The sequence below is a fragment of the Melanaphis sacchari genome, unplaced genomic scaffold, assembly GCF_002803265.2.
Source record: "Melanaphis sacchari strain LSU unplaced genomic scaffold, SCAv2.0 Contig15_pilon_pilon, whole genome shotgun sequence".
Taxonomy (NCBI): Eukaryota; Metazoa; Arthropoda; class Insecta; order Hemiptera; family Aphididae; genus Melanaphis; species Melanaphis sacchari.
Genome location: NW_020270722.1, coordinates 454,310 through 477,446, shown reverse-complemented (window position 1 = coordinate 477,446; position 23,137 = coordinate 454,310). Strand labels below are relative to the sequence as shown.

Below are 23,137 nucleotides of genomic sequence, written 5' to 3'. Positions count from 1 at the left end.
TCATTTATGATCGTTTATTGTATGTAATGATTTATCATTGAATTTCAGTGAATCTCAGTGAATTATTCGTGATCGATTTCGAACAGTCGTACATGATGGTATTTTTCTTTGGGAACCAATTCCGTATTTTTCCTGCAGTATATTAATATTTAATATACATATTATAATCCGTATCTATATGGCATACAGAGGAGGCCGGCCCGGGGTCTTACTTATGGAGGAGGCCAAATAATGCGCAACAAAGCGATTACTTTTGCCGCCGCCTACAGTAAATTAAAGGAAAGGAATAAAGGGCCTGACATGGTCCACACATATTTCATAAGGGTACAAAGTGAACGAACACGTGCAGATACGCTCGTGTGTGCGGTAGGTGGGATTAACACGTCTGTCTCGGTTGCGAGTTCATCATCCCCCAAAAACATAAAATCCGTTTACGAGCGCCGCCGCAGCATCCGAGAGCGAGCGATCGCGGACACGCTCACACGCGCACGCACGCGCAGAGGCATGCGGCGGCGTACTCCCCCACCAATGCCGCCGCCGCCGCCGCCGGAGCAGCAGTCGCCGCACTGGCGGACCCAACCGGTTTTATTTTTAGCAGTCTGTCCGCCGACGCCGCCGCATCGACAGTGCACTCGCAGCATCTCAGCTCGCAGCCACCAGTGACAGCAGCACCAGCGCCAGCACACAGTATTGCGCGTCGTCGCGATCCAATACAATATTATCCGCGCAATCGGGACGCCGCGCGCGCAATCCGTCGTCGGACATGCGTTGTTGACGACAACGATCGCGAGCCTTCCAGTCCACTTGCAGGTAAGTGTCATACCGATATCGATATTCCACGTCGTTGTGATCTATATTCCCGCCGAGAGATCATTACTATATATATACACGCGCATACCGTTATGCATTCCTTTATTATTTCCTATGATATTGTCTTAATGATTTAATACGACAGGGGTCACCGAATGGCGGCCCGCAGACAATGAATAAACAACATAATATTATATTTATAAATACATAAAAAAATAACGATTCTTTAAATCCAATTTTAAAATTATAATAGGTACCTATTATGTGTTAAAAACATGTGCTTATAGAATTTTAATGGTCCGCGAAAAATATTCAGATTCCTAATGTGGTCCTTCAAAAATATTAATTTGTGATCCCTGTAATGTTATATAATATCATACACTGTTCCGGCCGACCGTAAAATAAATAATATATTTTATAGGCGGTAACATCGGACGAGATGACGTATAATCTAAACAGAACCGTATACTGGTTGGGTTTTTAAAAACGATTTAAAAACGTCTAGTCCGTTTTTGGAAAGTCGATTAGGTACCGTACACATTATACTTAGGTATGTCGTGCGGACAATATATCGTGTTAGAGAGCTTAAACTTAATCTCTCGTACAACGATAAATGGTACCTATGCACGAGTCTCCTCAAAAAATAATAATCTGTTTAAAATGTTGACGGATTTTGTGTTTAAACACGGACTCGATCTTTATTATTGTAATGTTTAGTATACCGTCTTAGTATTGTACAAAAACAGAATCCGCGTTTAAATGAATGGCCATCACCCGATACACACGTGTGCTAGTCGTGCCCGACACATGTGGTGCACACATTTTACATATTTTTTTTTTTTGGTTTCGGTCCCTCGTCCAAACTATTTGGGTATCTATGAACGCGAGATCAACGTGTGTGTGTGTGCATGTGCATATGCAGTGTGTATATGTGCGTGCGTGTATGCGAGTGCGCCGCAAGTATGTTTGTGTGATTGTATGATTGTATGTGTTTCAGATGACTTGCCAACTGCGGTGCGTGTAAGTCGTTAAAGAGAGAAAAAAAGAAAAAAAAATGCTGATCGACACGACGAAAACATCGTGGACCGTCATTCCGACTCTGCTGTTGCTCATCTCATCGGGTAAGACAGCATAATATAATATTATAATATTTTATATTATTATTATCATCATCGCCCGTACCTGTATAATATAATATAAGACAGACAGTCGTTCATTTCCCGTTTCTCTAAGACTTATGCTGCTTGCTTTAACCCGCGCGTGTATAATGCAATTATTATTTTAAGACAAAAGTGTAAAATATCGCGGTATTCACGGGGAAACGTTGTTTAATCATTTGCGATTATTATGAATATGTTCGTACTGAACACTTCTATAGACATAATATAATCGCAATTTTTAACACGAGATACCTATTTCTTACAAACAAATTATCTTTAATCGTGTTTACAGATTTTAGGTATCATTTGAAATTCCTTTGCATATTCACAGCAGCACACTTAGATTGTATATGAGCGATTTGCATTAGTAGCTTGTAGGGAGATACATTATATTAAATAATACATTTACGAGCGATGCTTAAAAGTTAAAAGTATTTTAATTTTGAACTCCGATATTCAATTCTTAATATAATACATGGTATAACTTATTCTGGCACAATAAAATGTAACTGAACATTATACTGAGGCGTAGAGTACAATAATCATTCAAACTGTTCTCCCTTAGTACTTACATGTGAAAACAATTCATAAAGTTTACGAATCGATTTATTTTCAAACAATCACAAAATTCTATAAATAAAATATCTTTTCTATTTTAAATATGTAATAAAATTTAATTTAATTTATAAACAATACAATATTGTACAAGACGTATACATTTTTATTTTAAATAAAACATATTTTACGTATCAGAGTACCTATGCATGGAAATAAAATACTGATAAAATATTATCTGCACAGTGTACATTAACTTTGCGTGCGAATTGGAGATGTATATCAATGTTCTTAATAAGCATATAACTCATTTATCCATTTTTGTCGATTTTATCTAAACCATATACCTATTAATAACTAACCTTAAGCATTTATGAATATTATTTTTCTTTTATATCATAAAAAACATATTTGATTGTCAGTCTACTAAAATAAAAACAATTTATCCTTTTTATACATAGAAAACAAAAAAATATTTTGTTAATTATTAAAGTACGGTTTCAATGTTTTCATATGTAGGTAATGATATATTTTTTCAGTGTTTTTTTATTTACTTTAATTTGGTGTTTATAACAAGATATTTCTATAAAAACAATTTTAACCATACGGTATGTTACTGATTATAACCATCATTCATCAAAAAACCTCGACCGGAACTTTATCTCATTATGTAACAAAACATTAGACATTAAACGATATTATACCATTTATAGGTACCTTTTTTTAGTCAACCATCAAAATAATATTTATACATTTTTGACAGTTGAATGACTTAAAATTTATTTCATTAATAATATTGTAAAATAAGTAATATCATTGTCGATCTAATATGCAAGAGTTTTATAAAGCCACATATAAACAGTGAACTATATTACTGTAATATTATCTATCATTCACACGACAAACGATATTGATAATACTTATATTCAAATATATGTGTATATATATATACATCCATTCAATAGATCTATTTCCTCTAAACGAATAGTGTGTGGATGTATTATCTGAATATTTATATATTTTAATGTTATCACCAAGTTTCCGGTCGGAGTAAAACATTAACAACAATAGGTTATTACACGCTACAGACGTATTTAACGTATAGTGATTTATCTCACTCACTCACTTTCTTTCTCTCGTTCACACATACACATTTTTGAAAGATTTATCTGAATATAAATTTTTTAATGAACTACCGACAAAATTCTAGTCATCCGTTAATGTAGATATATAGTGTTAATATTTTAAACGATATTATTTTGTGTGATTGAATTATTATTACTATTATAGAATATTTTTTACGATCTATTTTTATAGATGCTTAAATTGAATGCTCGAAATTAAAATTTAAAACCATTATATAATATACTTAAATATTTTAACGAGATTATTGTTACAAGGGAAACTATAAACTATTAATCATTCAATTAATTTATTATTATATTTTTTTATAAAATAAATATTATACTTTATTATTTTTTATATTATTATCAATAAAGTAGTATACCTAAATATATATAATTTAATCGATACACTATCGATTTAAACATTTCTATATTTATTTATCAGATTTACTTAATTCTTTTTGAAACATCTCAAATAAAAGATCTGCATCAATTACATCTAAAAATCTGTCAAAATATCGTAACATAAACTTAATATAATATACAATCTCTATTAACCGTGCTCATTCTTCCGAAAATTTAAAAATGTTAATTTTCATGACGTTATTGGTTTATAAAAAAATAATAAGCGAAGTTAAAAAATTATTTCAAACCAAAAAAAAAAACAAAAAATAATAATTTCATTTTTAAAACTCTGATACATAATTTATATTACTATTGTATTTTTAATTCATTATATATTATTATACAATATTTCAAAAATGCATTATTATAAAAAGTCTCTATCAACCATGGTTTTCATTTATCTGTGTGACCCCTTCCCTCCTTTACCCCGAATAATCGAGGTTCTATACTGTATATGTTTATTATGTTTGATGTATAATTTACAAGTACTTTTCCTTGACAATGATATATATAAATACATAACGATTTTGCATCCAATTTATGAATAGTTTAATAATCATTTTAATTTTCTTAAAGAATTTAAAAATATTTACAAAATGATTTTTTTAAAGTACCTACAATACTTTTTACTTACTTTCAAATTTATAAATATAAGATTAAACATTTGTATGAAACTTATAGAATTCTTAATTTCAATTATTAAATTCCATATTATAAACACCGATTTAGTAATATAAATCAATACTTGTTACACTTTTTATCTGAAACGAAAATATTCGATCAAATCTAAGAAATCATTATAAATTTTAACTATTTGTTATAGCTGAACGCAGTAAATAACGTTTTTGAATGATTATAAAATGTTTACTGCATAAATTCTTTTTAGAATACATTTAATTGATTTTCGAACCCAATATTTAAAATATTAAATATTAATTTTAAAAAATAGTAAAAATTACACGCTATTTTAGAGGAATTATTTTTTTAGATTCATTTCTTTATGATTGTATTGATTTTAATTAATTATATTAGAATTATAGTTGCGTTATTGAAAATGAATTTCGTTATAGTAATTTGTAATTTGCGTAATTCATAAAATGTTGATAAACACTTTAAATATAGGTTAGGTAGGTATATGATAAATATATGGTAATATGTAAATTAAGTCAATTAGGAAAAAACTAGACTGACGAAAATTATCCATGTAGGAGAATAACGTGAAAGCAGTAACATAGCATATCTATTTTTTTCCTTTTTTGTTTTTCCTTTATTGTATAGTCGTATAGATAATGTAATTTTAAACTTTACTTTTAACATCCCCTTCAACAGATCATGCTGACACACACACACACACAATGTATATAATTAATATTGTACCGTACATCCTATGTCTATAATGAATTCGGTGATAACGCATCATGGACTTCCGCGAATTGATTAGATTTCGCCAGCCGACCACCCAACTATACCGAACGGCATTGGACTGTGTAGCGTATGCGTATGGTGCGTGGCAGTTAGCCTGTACAATATTTTGATAACCTCTGTCATCTTTCGATGAAACGTGTTTCAGAATATTTTCCATTGATCATAATATATTATTTGTAAAACCGAATTGTACATGTATAATCACATAATATAATATTATAACCATTGATTATACAATATACAGTAGATATCCATTTATCATAATTCATAGTACATATTTTATGTATCAGTTATGTTATAATGTAAAGGTACGTAGATTAAAAGCAAAATAAATTAAAATGAATCGGCTACTGTTATGATAAAATTGTATGCAGGTACCTACATACCTATTAATTATACGATGAATAGTTTGGTATTTCAACCAACAAATATAATATTTTTCTGAATAAATTGACGTTCCTTGTTTGTTTTTTTTTTTTTAATTTGATATTTTATATTTAAAAGATAGTTTTTTGGTATGAATTTTGATTTTTTACCTACTTTTATTAAGTAGATGATAAAGAATTTGTTAGGTGAACTTAAATATAGGTATTTAATATTAATTGAAAAAAATAAAACTTCTACTTTAGTGATTCCATAAACTTTTAATATCTATACTTATATTTGTTTTATAAATTTCAGTTGAATGCAAAATGACTGTTTTAATTTGATATTTTTTATGCCAAAATAAATAAGTGATATAATTCCTTAAAATTTTTAGTTACTAAAACAGAGTCTGTATATTTTCAACAAATAATTGTATTAATATGATTTATTTAAAAATATTACATATTATAATCAAACCAATTATATATATTTTTTGAATATTATTATTAATAAAAAGTATTTAAAATGTTTGAAAAAATATTAGAGTATTACCTAATTATTTTAAATAGTAAATATTTTACAAATTACAACGCTGCTAATCGTCAAATTATGTATTTTTATAAACTAAATTACTTATAATTTAGATTTAAAATACATATATATATTGTACGTATAGGTGCTCAATATACTCAAAATTATAAAAAATCTATTTTAGTTACAAAATATTAAAATAAACCTAGGAATAAATAATTTGAAGTTTTTAGAATAATTTTTTACATTTAATTACAACTTAAAATAACATTTATTTCAGAATATTTTTGTACTAAATACTAACTTTACTTGAGTATTTTTCCTTTGAAAAAATTATTTTTAAAAAGTTTGATATCTATATCTAATTGTTTATTGAAGTTATATAAAACTTTGTAATAATATTTTTCTGTCACAAATTAAATACTCTTAAGATTTTTGAAAATTGTTCTAAAAATGTTTAAATATTGTGGCGGAAATTTTTTAAATATAACCTAAAAAGTTCTAACGTAATAATTGTTGGTGTTTATGTTCATAAATTTATATCTATTTAAGTTATTTTTTAATTTTTTTAAATTTTTATCTAAAGACATTTTTTAAACTGTACAAATGTTGGTACAATAAGCATAACAAATAAACTTAAAGTGACTTGCATACGTGGGGAAAGAATCATACAGCGATGACACTTCGATAATTTTTATTTATACATTTTATTTTATTATATAGGTATAGTTATTATTACTGGAAGTAAAAATTACAAAACCATATGCTTAATATTTAAATTAATTGGGTGATTTCGTAATAATAAATGTATATCAATTTACATGTAGCAGTTTAAGGCATTGCATAAATTAAAATCTTCATTAAAAATGTTATAAAATATCTTTGAATCATTACATTTACTCTTTGTTAAGACTTTTCTTAACGTTTTTGTATATTTCTGAAATCGAATGCATATATGAATTCCTTGAAAATAAAGTTAAAAACTTAAAATTAATAATATTAAACGTTATTATCGTAGTATTTTTGAAAGTATTTAAAATAGTTCATTCGTATGCCCGAATAGTAAATATTAATTAATACCATTTAAAATAATAAATTCGACATTATTTGCTTATAATTACGTTTATGTTTTTAGAAAAAATAATAATATTAAAGTATGTTTGTGGTTTTTAAATTAAACGATAAATGTTGGAATATAAAATTATAGTGAGAAGTTGAGTTGTTAGGGATTACTCGTCTTACTTTACTCATATTAACTCAACATGATATAATGTTGTATTTATTTATTAATACTAAAATTTTATTATGTGATCATAAAACATTGCATTTAAAAAAATATTTATATCCAATGTATACTACTAGTAAGTTTATATGATTAGGTATGTAAAAGTTAAATGTAAATGAAAAAAATAACAACTAGGCATGTAGCCATTGTACTTTCCTGAGTTATATTAGAAAAGTTATCAATCTAACTTTTCGAATTTTTCATATCCTATTAACATAAAGTGCATAAGTGAAAATCGAAGAAATGATGTATTGAACATTTTCACTAATAAAATTATATTAAAAAAAGTAATTGGCTAAGATAATAGCTATTTAGTTCCGTTATAAAATTGATAATTTATAAAATAATTTTAAATTTATTATTATTTAGATTCAAGATTTTAATTTCCGTGTTATTTGATTCTTTTAGCTAATGTTGGAGCGCATTATTCATCGTGTGATAAAAGTTCATGTTACCCGGCTACTGGAAATCTATTGATTGGTCGGGAAAACCACTTATTAGCATCATCAACTTGTGGTTTAAAACAAAGGGTTCGTAAATGTTATATTCGTAAAGATCATAAAAAAAAATGTTAACACTTAAATAAATGATGTTCTAGGAAAGATACTGTATTGTAAACAATCTTGAAGATCGTAAAAAATGTTTTTGGTGTGATTCAAGACAGCCGTCTCAACCGAATGCAAAATATTCGTTAAGTCACAGAATCGATAACATTGTCCATTCATCTGGGTAAAAATTAGCGCACAAATATAAATACAGAAATACGTTATGAAAGTTTTTTTTGTTACTTTTTATGAAATTTAGTAGCGCAAATACACAATGGTGGCAATCGGAAAACGGCGTGGAAAACGTCACTATTCAATTGAATCTCGAGGCCGAATTTCATTTCACTCATTTAATCATTACGTTCAAGACGTTTCGCCCGGCAGTTATGTTGGTTGAGAGGTCTTACGATTTTGGAAACACTTGGCAGGTAAGTGAAAACACTCGGAAAACAATATTTAAAAGTCTATTTCTTCGTAATATAGGGCATAGAAAAATATAAAAACATTTAATTAGTATGGTTTTAATTTTTATGTATATATTTTTTTTAGGTATATAGATACTTTGCCTATGATTGCAATTCTGTTTTTCCTAATATTCCAAAAGAACCACCACGTAATTTGACCGAAGTTGTTTGCGATCAGAGATATTCTTCTGTACCTCCTTCTGCAAGTGGTGAAGTAAGTTATTTATTATAATTTATACATATTTTTGTTCTTTAAATTAATGTTTTAATATTAACTGGAAGCTTTTTAAAATGAATGATCGAAAAAAATAACCACGAAATACCTAGTTATTGATTAATATTTTATTTAAATTATTTAAGTCTATAAGTTAATGTAGTTAAGGTACCTAGATTGTAGTTTAGTTAAATTTGGTAGCTCTTGAACCTATAGAATATGAAGCACCCTAAAACAAAAAAATTAAATGGTCAGTTTCTATATTTCATCACATAGTTAAGTTCTTAATTAAAACTTAACTGTGAAAGATTTATCGTTTGATACGATCTTAGTACTAGGTAAACTAAACTATCTTAAGTTGTTGATTGCTAAATTCTCGAGATTTATAGAAATAAAATAAAATTAAGTGTGTCGTGGTCATAGTGGCAATAACTACAAAATCGACATCGCGGTCAATACAGGTATCGTATTCACCAGTGTCTATGCAAAATTTCTATTCAACGAAAAGGGTAATGCCTTGTTTTTAATAACTATTATTTTTATTTTAAAATTGATAAAACAAAAAATATTGGAGGTACATTGTACATTAAAAATTGTAATACTTGCATGATAATTTTAAGTTTATTCGCTGTACATTCCGATAAGCTAGAATACTTGAAATATTCAAAAAATAAATTTGGTGAATTGAAAGCGCGGTGAAACTGCATATGACCAAATTAAACTTTTGGAACCTCGGCCTAAATACGCCATTATACCTAGATAGTTAATAGATACGAATTTATTTTAAGACAAGTTCTAATATATATTGATATTGTTTATTGATTTAAAATCGAAGTAGACATTTTTAATTAACCTATCTTTGATTTACAACTTAAAAACTTAATGATACATTTTATCTGCTAACAACACTCAATTATTCATAAATTTTTGATTTTGTTTAATATTTTCAAAATATTTTCAATTGACAATAAAAGTAATGAAAGTCAGAACTGAAATTTAAGGTTTATTTGTATTTCAAGTTACAAAATCAAAGTTATTACTAAAAAATAATAGATATTTTCATTGACTTTCTATTATTTTAGTGACAAGTAATAGTCAGCTTTTTTTATTATTAAATGTCTTATCAATATCAAATTTCCACTTTTTAGGTTTATAGACCCAAAAGTTGTAACTTAGCCTTTAACAAAAAATTATTACAAATTAATAATTACAATATACAGTTGAATATCTGTATTAAGTTAGGTTATCTGTGTATAAAATATTATATAGATATGATATTATTTGCAATGGGGCAAGAATGCTAATGTAATATAAAATGTATAATTAAGGTACACATTATTACTAAATTACATTTTAAGTATAATGTTTTTAATTTAGATTTACGATAAGCAAATAAATCAAAATTATCTAAACTTTTATATGAGTTTAAAAGTTTGATGCATGTGGGACTACATATAACATTTTTTTATACTTGGAGTTCGGTATTAAATCAAAATAAATTACAAGTATTAAAATATATTCTTTATAATAAATTTAAACTGTAAATAATAATGATTTAAAACTTTATATACACACTTTATATATCAATAAAATTGTGTTTATATTGATGTTCAATTTCAAAAATTAAATTACTGGAATATTAATTTTATTGTACTATACTATGCGAACAAAATGTCGTGACACTTTCCAATTTAATTTATGAGCCCTAGTTACTTATTGGATTTCAAATAATTGATCCAAATTTAAATTCAATTTTAAGGTAAAAAAAACATTCTTAAGCAATGTAAGTCATTAAATCGTTCGCAATTTATTTTAAGTAATTATAAATTTTAATACAACTTAGTGAAAATGGTATTTATTTTATAAGTGCATTGAATATATAAGATTCAATGATAATTAAGCACCCAAACGTCTTTTATCGATTTCAATTCTCGTTATAAATTACGTATTAAGCCTATCAGTGAATAACGATTACGTCAAAAAGAAATATGTTTGAATTAGTTAATATTTACACATAAACTATAATAAATACCCCGTCCAATAAACCAAATTAATTTTAATTCAGATCATACTGTAGGTGCAATTAGTCTTCGTAGTTCTCCGCAACTATAAAGTTTAGGTTGTCTACAAATAACAAGTATTAATTACAGTAATGGAAAACAAAATTTAAGTCATTTGAAAAATTAAAAGCAGGATAGTCGATACTGATAAAATACTTCCTTATGATCAATCGAATTGAATATATTTTTTTTTTAATCGGTGTAAACTGAATCTACTTATTGATTACCTCTAATTACATTTTCAATTAGAAATTATTATAAAGTTTAATATTATTTTATTATTTGTATAATATTAGATTAGGTATTGGTATTAATTCATTTATATTTATCAAATTTATGTCGTTCTCTAACTAATATATTACTTAATATTTTTTAAAATCATGGTTCGATTCATTTTTTGAGTAATTTAGGTAAGTCGACTATGAAAGTTCAAATTTAATGTTAAAAAATCTTATACGTAATTTTTACAATAACGAATGATGGCGTGCAGTTGAGGAAACGGAAACTGTATTTCAATATTCAACATTGATAATAAATAAACATAACTATCTACGACTTATTTACGGCCAATAAGTTTAAGTGGAATTTTTGGTAATAATAACAATTCGTATTTTTAATTTAAAAAAAATGCCATTATTAAATAACAAGTTAAATTGTTAAATTAAAACGGTAAGCAAAATATTAAAAAAATAAATAAAAAATTTCTAATTTAAAAAAAACATAAAAATTACTTCACTTATCATCATTTTAAAAATATACGTAAGCCAAGACAATTAAATACATAAATATATAAATAAATACACCCTGGCCCCTGAGTAACTCTAAAATCTAAATAATCTAAGACTCACTCGAAATAATAAACAAGGATCATTTTATCATGGGAAACTTTCTAATTTAATGTTACATAACATCTACAACACGAACCAACTCTATTAAAAGTACACCAAAAGACTTTTTTTAAATACTAGAATTTACTTCAAAATTATCTACTCCGTACCCGTACTCGTATTAGGTAATTTTATTTGAATATCTATGACCTGCAAGATATTACTCGACATTTTTTTTAGTTTGATAAATTTGATTAAGGTTATATCATGTGTTATTGTCTTTTGGATTCTTTTTTTTTTTTTTAAGGATTCTTGCTCAGACTTTTGATTATTTATGTTAAGAATATAAATAGACTACAATAACAAACAACCAAGCAGTTGAACCATACAATTAATTAATTAAATCCTCAAATAATTAATAATAAAAAAAAATACTGTAGTATTTGTATTGTGTAACTATACAATTTAGATTCTGAGATAATAGACTGGACAAAATACTTATTTATCGTACAGTCGTCTGTACCTATTGTACTTTTATTAAAAAATAATAAGATATTAAAAGATATACTGTGAAAGTAAAATACAATAATACAACAATGAGATTAGTGATTGCTAGTTATAAGTATCTACAGATTTACAGTAGATAATATATTTTTACCTACAATAAAGCTTAGCCGCTTAAGTATACTTTATTTAAAATAATGATAGAAGTCATATTTCTTATATAGTGTTTATAATGAAAGTAAAATTTGACATAAACTTGAATAGTCATCATCAGCTTCTAAAGGCTAAGCCTTGTTGTAGCCATTCATATCTGTGACATGCTGTCTTTTTAAGTTATTGGTAAGAAGTGAAACCATTAAACGGAAGATTTCTGTAAAGAATTTACGTGGTCTTAAAAAATTTGGATAGTAATGATTTTATATTATCGGAATACTGGGAAATTGAAGTGACGGATACATACATAAAACTGATTAATACTAGGATTAAGAATAAAGTGGTAATAACAGACTTATTGGGCAAATTTTATGCACACACGAAAATATTAATTTATTTTTTCATTTTTTATAGTTCTGTAATTAATTTTACTTTTAAACACGTAGGTAATTGGATCAAATGTTCGATGTCTCAATGCTTAACACGAGTTTATTGTTTTTTATTTTTACATAGGTGATTTTGAGAGTGTTGCCTCCCAATCTACACCACATGTATGATGATCCGTATTCACCGGAAGTACAAAACTTGTTAAAGATGACCAATTTGAGAATTAATTTCACCAAACTTCACACGCTTGGGGACGATTTGCTGGACAACCGAGATGAGATTTTGGTAAGTAGATAACATTATTACCTATATTATATATAATAATAATATTTTGGGCCCTGCTCGTCGTATAGTGTATAATAAGATAAAATTTCCATGGTATTTATTATTTGCGTATGCAGGAAAAGTATTACTACGCAATCACAGAGATGGTAGTACGGGGTAGTTGTTCGTGTTACGGGCACGCGTCCAGGTGCTTGCCACAAGATGGTACGCCTAGCAAACCGGATATGGTGTACGGTCAGTGCGAATGTACTCACAACACTAAGGGCCTAAACTGCGAGTCTTGCGAAGATTTTTTCAACGACTTCCCGTGGAAACCAGCCATTGGTCGACAGACGAACGCGTGCAGACGTAAGATTGTCTCTTACGTCTTAACAAAAAAAAAAAAAAATTGAATAATTAGTTCTATTCTTGGCGTCAATTTTTTTTTTATAGGCTGCAACTGTAACAATCATGCAACTAGCTGTCATCATGATGCTGCTGTATTTGAGCTGACCGGACGGATGAGTGGTGGCGTGTGCGATGGGTGCACGGATAACACCATGGGCCGGAATTGCGAACAGTGCAAACAGTATTTCTATCAAGACCCAACGAAACCATTCACCGACCACGATGTTTGCTTGCGTGAGTTTAATCAGTGTTTTACAATAACTTTTAAAATAAAAAATATGTTTTGAAAATAAATCAATATTATGACAATGTTAAACTAATTATAGCGTGCGATTGTGATCCTGGTGGTTCTTTGGATGACGGAATATGTGATTCCAAGACTGATCTTGTCAACGGGTTAGAGTCTGGCCGATGTCACTGCAAACCTAACGTTGAAGGTAGACGGTGTGATATGTGTAAAAACGGATTTTGGAACTTCAGCGAGTCAAACCCAGACGGATGCCAAGGTATTTATATAGAAGCGTTGAAAGTTTATTATTTTTAATTTCGATTAAAATAAATGAATACGCGTTCGCCAATAAGTTTAATACTTTAATGATAATCTTTTAACCATGTACTAAAAAAAAACAAAATAACACAATAGATGGATACTGTAGGTGCATACTGCTTTTAATGTATAATTTAGGATGTCTATCTTGGATTTCTTAAATCATACATACCTCCTATATCAAACTTCTATATAAACATTAAATAATATTTAATATATACCTTACATTATTACATTTATTATAATTTACTGCAAACAATGACATTTTCAAAATATTTAGATTCATTTTAAATAAAATATGTAAATGTTCACCCCTAAAATTCACCCCACTCTTAAACATTGTTTAAGTAATCCATAAAATATGGATACATGGTACAAAAACAGCTTATCCTATAAATACATATATTTTAAACATTTTTCATTTGTTTTTATAATTATAATTGTTATAAAATACTCGTTATGGTGATTTTTGTTTTTAAATTTTAGCTAGATTTCAACTATAATAGTAGTTTGGCCACTGTAGCAATGAAATTAATATTAAAATATAGTTAACTCATTTTGATCCAATTAATATATAGTTAATACATAGTGACCTGTTAAAATGGACTAATTCACTAAACATTATCATATTATGTGGATTAAACTGTTTTGGTGATAAGCGCCTCATATTAATACAATATTTTATTACACTATTATAATTGTTTATACTATACAGTGCGTCGGTGCCTATAAATTAGTATTAATATGTATCAATAAATAACGCGTATTGTTGTAATAGTGTGCACGTGCAACACTCAAGGAACCGTGGATAATCAGGGTTGTAATAAGGAGACAGGAGAATGTACATGCAAGAGGTATGTGGCTGGCAGAGACTGCAATCAATGTATCCCTGGCTTTTGGGGCTTGTCTGACAGCCAAGATGGCTGTAAGCCATGTGATTGCGATGTTGGTGGAGCGTACAATAATATGTGTGACGTTCTCACGGGGCAATGTTTGTAAGTCATTATTTACATAATAATAAAAATAAAAAATGATTAAGGTACATTATCTTATAAAGACATTTCGTGAATTTATATAAAAATCGTTTTTAAAATTTGTTTATATTTGTCAATTAGATGTCGACCCAATTTATCAGGACGTACGTGCAGTGTACCAGAGCAAAACTATTTTGTTGGTCCTGTTGACATTTTGGTTAGCGAAGCTGAGTTATCTAACTGTGGACAAGACGTATGTATTTTATTCTAGTATTTTTTTTCAATTTCAATAAATATATATGTATATATTTATACATGGTTGATATTTTCAGAATTGTCAAGTATTTATTCGAGAACCCTATAGAGATGGCCGAGAAGATACATGGACAGGTACAGGGTTTATGAAAGTGTTTGATGATGCTGAGTTGGTTTTTGATTTAAAGAATATACCAGCTACAACAAATTACGAAATCGTCCTTAGATATGAACCACAAGTGAGTATTATTCTATAATTTATAACTGCTGTATCTGAAGATGGTCAAACTCGTGCTATCCTATATACGGCAGGTGTATGTTAGATTGAAAATATGAGTAAAAAAATATGAAATTATTATGTACCTACATTTTAATAATCAATAAAATATTACACAAATTATATAACATCACTTTTTGTATAAATTAAATAAGTATATTGTTATTAACTTTTCTATAATCTACAGATTCCTTATGATTGGGACGATGTTAGAATTACGCTGGAAAGAATGAAACCGATTGAACCTAATAGCACTTGTGCGGAATACGAAGTAAATTACAATGCTGGAGATGTTAGAAGCGTTTTATTATCACACGGTAAAATAATATCTTAAAACAAATTTTGCAGTAATTCAATATCTATTAATTATTATTTGATCTATACATTATAAATGTGTTTTCAGATTCTAGATTTGCTATAGCTTCGCCGCCGGTATGTTTAGAAGCAAAAAAAGAATACAAAGTGAAAATTAATTTCCAAAGATACAATAACAAAACAATTAATCCATCCGCGTCGATACTGGTTGACTCGGTAAGAACTTTAGAAAACAAATATTACACACGTGTTTACATAAGATCTCGAGTAGAGAATTCTGTAATGAAAAAATATTTAGCTTTGGTTAATAGGATATTAGTATTGACTAAAAGTTTAACTTATTATGCATGAGTTATGCAGAATCGTTAAAATATTACATAATTAGGTATAAAAATAGTATTGATTGATAATTTTCAAAATGCAAAAAATAATTTATAATAATTAAGAAATAATCGTTCTTAAGACGTGCCTACTAGTCCTATTATATTATACAGTCTATAATTAATTAAATAGGTTATCAATGATAAACTTTAAGAAAAATAATGTACTTATTAAGAAAGTAAAATACTTTACTATAAAACTAAATAGGTTTTTATTTTTGCTTTGAATATATATTATACACCTAGTAGCTAATATATTTTTAGATGTTTTATTAGTATAGATATTTTTAAGTTTTAAATTTTATAATTGTAGCTTGTATTAATACCACATGTGGAAAGTATGCCATTTTTCCAAGGATCGCCAGCCAATGAACAACGACTTGAAGAATATAGACGTTTTAAGTGCAAAGAAGCATTCTACACTATCCGTAGAGATCATTTACTTGATTCTGATGTTTGTCAAAAATATCATTATAGTGTTGGTTTTTATTATTTGGATGGAGCATTTTGTAAGTAAAATAACCAGGCACATATACAAAAAAAAAAAAATTCAGAGGAAGGGGTTCAAACAAAATTTACAATATAATATATTCTATTACTTTTATTACTAAGTCACAATACACGTCAATAATAACTAATAATTCAATAAACTGAATAAACTGCACTGTACCGTCAATATCGTATACGAAGCACCACAATCAAATATTGAACACAGAGTTAACAAATATTTCTGACTTTCTGTACAATATAAATAGTTAAATAATAGGACAGTATATTATGTTTATTATCTATAAGTTATATAAAATACTATAGTATGTATAAAATAATTTAAAGTGGTAATTTGTTGTTATCACATTGATATCTTAACGAAGACACTAATTCAGATTAAATGTCAACTACCTGTTATTAAAATTATTACTGATTGATATAAATAAATTACACAACTGTTAATTTTCGGTTAATGGATGAGTTGAACCCCCAACTTCCTCTGTTCACTTGCCTGAAAATAACTAACTATAATCTAAAAAAATATATTGTTATTTGAAATATGATACTATATTTAGCATGTGAATGTGATCCGACGGGCTCAACTAGTGCCATTTGTGATTCATTGGGTGGAAAATGTTCTTGCAAAACAAATGTAGTTGGAAGAAAATGTAATCGTTGTGCTCCTGGTACTTATGGATTCGGTCCAGAAGGATGCAAAGGTATTTTTATTGAAAATTTAAATTATGCTTAATATCAAATATTAATATTTTAAATATTGTGCCGATAAATTTAAATTTAAGAATAAGTCTATGCAAAGTTCAAACAATAGTTTATAATATAGTCTTTGTCTAATATTTTATTTGTGTTAAATTATTGCTAATTATTTTAATTTTTTATTATTTTTATATAGCATGTGACTGTAACAGCGTTGGAGCTCTAGACAATTTATGTGATGTTTCAACCGGACAATGTAAGTGCCGAACACAAACTTATGGAAGAGAATGTGATCAATGTGAACCAGGCTCATGGAACTATCCAAATTGCCAAAGATGCATGTGCCATGGACATACAGATGAATGTGACTCTCGCACCGGAGTATGTCTTAGTTGTCAGGGTTTTACTGAAGGAAATAACTGTGATAGGTATATATTATATAATAAGTATATAAACGTTATATACTGATCATATTATTATTTAAAAATTTTCAGGTGTATTGAGGGTTATTATGGTGACCCACGTTTAGGAATAGACATTCCATGTCGAGCATGTCCATGTCCAGGAACAGTCGAATCTGGGCATTCCTATGCAAATCGATGTGCTTTAGATTCAAAAACACAAGATGTCTTCTGTGAATGTCAAACTGGGTACAAAGGTAAATGTCAATATTCAATGTGTTTTATTCTAATGTTTAATTTCATTGTTTGACAATTTTTTGTTTTTCGTAGGTTCCAGGTGTAACATGTGTGATGAAAACTATTACGGAAATCCAGAAATTCCAGGAGGCATGTGCCGGCAGTGCACTTGTAATAATAACGTGGACATAACCAAGACAGGTAACTGTGATCCTCATAGTGGCAAATGTTTGCAATGCCTATTCAACACAGAAGGAGACAATTGTGAAGTATGTAAAACTGGTTTTTATGGTGATGCTATCCATCAGACATGTACAGGTATAGTTAATATAATTATTTAAGTTTAATAATAATATTATACAACAAAAAATATTTATAATTCTGTAAACTGTAATTTATTTTATTTCGTTTTATTTAATGTATAGAATGTGTGTGTGACTTTTTGGGATCACAGTCTAGAGTATGTAATTCTACTACTGGGCAATGCCCTTGTTTACCTAATGTCATTGGATTGACTTGTGACGAGTGTAAACCCAATCATTGGAAAATTGCTAGTGGAAATGGATGTGAACCGTGTAATTGTGACCCAGTCGGATCTATTTCTGAACAATGTAACCAGGTATGGTATAATAATTTTTATAAAATTATGCCTACATCTACATTTATATAATATATATACATTATTATTATATTTTAGTTTGATGGCCAATGTAAATGTAAACCAGGTTTTGGCGGAACTCAATGTAATCAATGTCAAACAAATTATTGGGGTGATCCAAACAAAGAATGCTATGGTAAATATTTTTATAGACATGTATTGGTATGATTTAAATGCTATTGAAATAAACATTTGAAATGTTTTTATTTTTATTTTAGCATGTGAATGTAATCCTGAAGGATCAGCTACACAACAGTGTAATCAAACTACTGGGCACTGCAATTGTATGTTGGGAATAGGTGGAGAAAAATGTGATATTTGTGCGAGAGGATATTTAGGTAAAGCTCCTAATTGCAGTCCATGTGGAGAATGTTTTGAAAACTGGGACCAAACACAAAAAGAGCTCATTGGTAAAATATATCTTATGAAGTAAAAAACTTAAAGATGTATGATTCACTTATTTACTTATTTATTAAATTAGAACAAACGGAGAATGTATTTAAATCAGCGTCCCAAATAAAAGCTACCGGAACTACAGGTGCTTATAATAACCAATTTGAAAATATGGAAAAAAAAATATTTGAGATAAGAAATATATTACAAACAACTACAAAAAGTTCAATAGATCTTCAAACATTAAATAATGTTATTGATCAATTGAGGTATTTTCCAAAAATTATACACTCAAAATATATACTTATAATTGCTTGTTTGTTTTATAACTGAATACAGGATTAATCTCACTACTATGGATCAATTGAATTTAATTACAAAAACTATTGATAATACTATGCAAAGAGTTATTTTGGCTAATTTAACATTGGGAAACCTTAATACAAAAGCAATCAACTTGAAAGAAACTGCTCAAAACTTAAAAAATAATTCAACACAACTTCAAGAACGAAATGTTGAAGGTAAAATTTAAATATTTAATAGTTAATATTGTTTAAACACGAATATTTAATACCTATTTAAAATATATTATGTTTATATTTATATTAATGAACAAATTATGTTCTCATTAAACATTAAAATAAATATTTTTTAAGGTGCTTTAAATTTAACCAAAGAAGCATATGAAAAAGCAAAAACATTAAAAATGGAAGAGAATGTACAAGATAGATTACTATCTGATGCTGAACAAAAGTGTAAAAGAACTGAATTGTTCTTTGGTCGAAATGTAAATTCTTTTAATCAAGGTATTAAAGATAATGAAGTTACGTTGGAAAAACTAAACGAGGAGATGAATAAATTAAATCAAGAAATCCCTAAATTAAATCAACAGGTGAGATCTAAATTTTTAAAAATGTTAAATTTACATTAAAATAACTACCTATATAAATAATATATTTATTTTATAGATTTGCGATAAAGGTGGTGAAACTTGTGATAAGCTCTGTGGTGGTGCGGGTTGTGGTTTTTGTGGTGGTTTATCATGTGAAGAGGGTGCTACTACTAAAGCAGAACGTGCTTTTAGCTTTGCTAAAGAAGCACAAAGGCACATACGTGATAAAGAAGCAAAAGGCGAAGAATTGTATAGAGGTGTAAGTGGAAAAATTGTTAATATTAATTGTATATTATTAATTTAAACAATTTTATTGTATACAGTTATCCCAAGTTAATCAAGAATTAAATTTGGCATTGGCTAATACTAAAGAAATCTCAGAAGAGTCAAAGAGAGCTAAAATACAATCTCAGAGCATTCTAAATGAAAGTTACAATTTAATTGAAAGACATGATAAATTTTTAAATCCTTCAGGAGTTCAATCTACTGATGTTGCAACAAAAGTTGATGAGGTAATATATCATATTTAATAAAAATGACTGAACATGTGAAATATGATTTGTAAATTTATTCTAGGTTCTGAAGTTAAATATAAACTTAAAACCTGAACAATTAAGTCAACTTTCTGAAGACATAAATAAGACATTATCTCTACCAAAAAATATTGATATAATTATTAATGAAACTGCTGGTGATTTGTCGTTAGCTAAAATGCTAAATGAAGTTGCTGAAAAGAAACAGTAATTTATAAATAAAAAAATAATATTTTTTTTATTTTATTGCATGTTAATATTATATTAATTTAGGATGGCTGCCAAAGATATACTTCAAGTTGCTGAACGGGTTGAAACAGCTTTAGCCGAAGCAGAAAGTATACAAAAGAAGGTCGATGATGATATATTAATAACGAACCAGAATATTTTGGATGCAAATAATAGCATAACAAATGTTAGTAACCTATATCTTTAATTAAAATGTGTAAACGTTACCATTACTATCTGATACATTTTATACTGTGATATTTATTCAACTTGTATGTATTATTTAGGTTAAAACAGAAACAGGTGTTACCCAAGAAAATGTTCAGAAAGTCTTAAATGAAATCAATGTTATAGAAAGTAAATTGAAAACGCTACAAACTGGGTTTTTAAAAAATGTTAGGGACACTAATGAAGTCAAGTCAGAAGCGAGCACTTTGATACAAGAAGTAGAAGATACTGAAAAGAAAGCATCACAACTATTAGCTTTATATAATGATGCTAATAACAAATTAGACACCCGTGCACAAATTGCAAAGACTACAAAAAATAATTCACAATTTTTATTGGAAAAAGCTAGTCAACTGTCAGCCAATACTACTTTGAAATTAAGAGAACTAGGAGGTAAGAAAATTAAGTTATCAATAATCTAACAAAAATAAAGTTTTCTACAATTAAAAATACAAATAGATAGGCAATGTTGATTAAAGCTGTATTAAAAATAAAAACTAAACTTATTTAAGTGTGATCATTTATAAATTAAAAAAGCCTATTTCTAGCATACTATACTAACTCACAAATATTTTTAAACATATTATAGGCACTATATATGAGTAAAACATAGACATAATTGGATAAAAATTATTTGTTTAATTGGTTTCAAAGATTTTAAGTATGAAAAATTAGATTTGTATGACACAACAAGCATTTTGATTATTTTTGATACCTATTTATTTCAAGTATTCTTTTTACCATATACATTTTATGAAATTACATAATAGGTACCACAACACTTAATAATATTTAAAATTTCATAAAAATTTTAATATGTTCATTAATAGTACCTATAACATATTATAATTTATATTGTAAAAAATAAAAAATTTGTTTTATTTTTTTAGATGCCGAACAAATACTTATTAATCAAGAAGAATCAATTTCAAAACTTACTAAAGATGTAGATGAATTATATAGTATGATGTCAGAAAATTTAGATAAAATCAGTTCGCAAGCCGATCATTATCGGACGTGCAATAATTAATAAAAATAATTGCAATAATACTTTATTTCAATTGTTGAGTGTCATATATTTATTTTAATAGTTTACATTTTTTAAATCATGTTTATTTATTTGACTTATTTATGTACTTTGCACACTGTATTATATTTGATAATATTATGATATTTATAAAATAATTGTGTTCATTACATTTAAAATAAATATAAACTAGGTACTTAGTTTCTGACTGAGAAAATAATGTTTCATACAAGAAAAAAATATTTACAGTAACTGAGTATGATGTAAATGTTTGATTATATCTAATTTTAAAATTGTTATTGTAATTGTTTATAATTATTACAATATTTATATTAACATAAATACATTTTGTGAGTTTAGTCTTAATAAGAAATTATGTAATCAACACAATATTTCTTTTCTGAATTTATCACTAATAATAATTATAAGTTATTATCTATATATCTATATTAACTACCTATCTATGATAATCCAACATTTTAAATATTAAAATATAGTTTTCTGTGTAAAAATCCAAGTACATACACTAGTACACTATTTTAGACTTTAGTTTACGTATAATACATTTATTCTTATCTATCTAATTGACTTCTTATTACACAATACAATATACTTAAATACGTTACTTTTAAGTCGGTGTGTTAAGTTACGCAGACACACAGTAGTATTCTGAATTCATAGTATTGTACTCCGAAACTCGGATCCAGCTTAAAGTACCTGTAAAAGAAAAAAAAGATACACTGAAGCAGACAAAAATGATGTTTAAAATTTCACTTAGGTGGGTTTGTATTGTCTGTAATGTTTGTATGCATCTCAAATAGTCAAATACCTATATACAATAATTTCCACATTACTACGAGATTACAGTGTTGACAAACGATCCAGTATGATAACTCATAATGTAGGTACAAAAAATAAATGTACTTATATAGTTATATAAGTATAGTAAGCTGTTGATAGCTATTAGCTATAACAATTTTTGCATATTACTGTTTTGACGTTTGACAAGCATCTGGCTTATAGCGGTATAGCCTTTAGAACCTAAAGTTTAAGTAGTATGTATTTGTTTGTTCACAGTACTTTTCAGCAGAGAGATTAAAAA

At 27.5% G+C, this 23,137-nt stretch overlaps 1 protein-coding gene across 1 annotated transcript; it reads left to right on the top strand.

Moving 5' to 3' along the window:
- The first annotated feature begins 607 nt into the window (after positions 1–607).
- Positions 608–22,105, top strand: LOC112592179 (laminin subunit beta-1). Its single transcript, XM_025336181.1, has 32 exons — positions 608–810; positions 1,808–1,931; positions 8,070–8,191; positions 8,260–8,390; positions 8,466–8,634; positions 8,756–8,884; positions 12,942–13,100; positions 13,217–13,448; positions 13,533–13,721; positions 13,814–13,993; positions 14,813–15,029; positions 15,150–15,261; positions 15,341–15,502; positions 15,728–15,857; positions 15,944–16,071; positions 16,549–16,744; positions 17,300–17,443; positions 17,635–17,866; positions 17,933–18,096; positions 18,170–18,394; positions 18,502–18,695; positions 18,774–18,870; positions 18,953–19,144; positions 19,216–19,396; positions 19,467–19,648; positions 19,784–20,019; positions 20,096–20,278; positions 20,343–20,531; positions 20,596–20,759; positions 20,826–20,967; positions 21,068–21,401; positions 21,899–22,105. The coding sequence occupies exons 2-32, from the start codon at positions 1,865–1,867 to the stop codon at positions 22,036–22,038; spliced, it is 5,322 nt and encodes a 1,773-aa protein (XP_025191966.1). The 5' UTR covers positions 608–810; positions 1,808–1,864; the 3' UTR covers positions 22,039–22,105.
- The last annotated feature ends 1,032 nt before the right edge of the window (positions 22,106–23,137 follow it).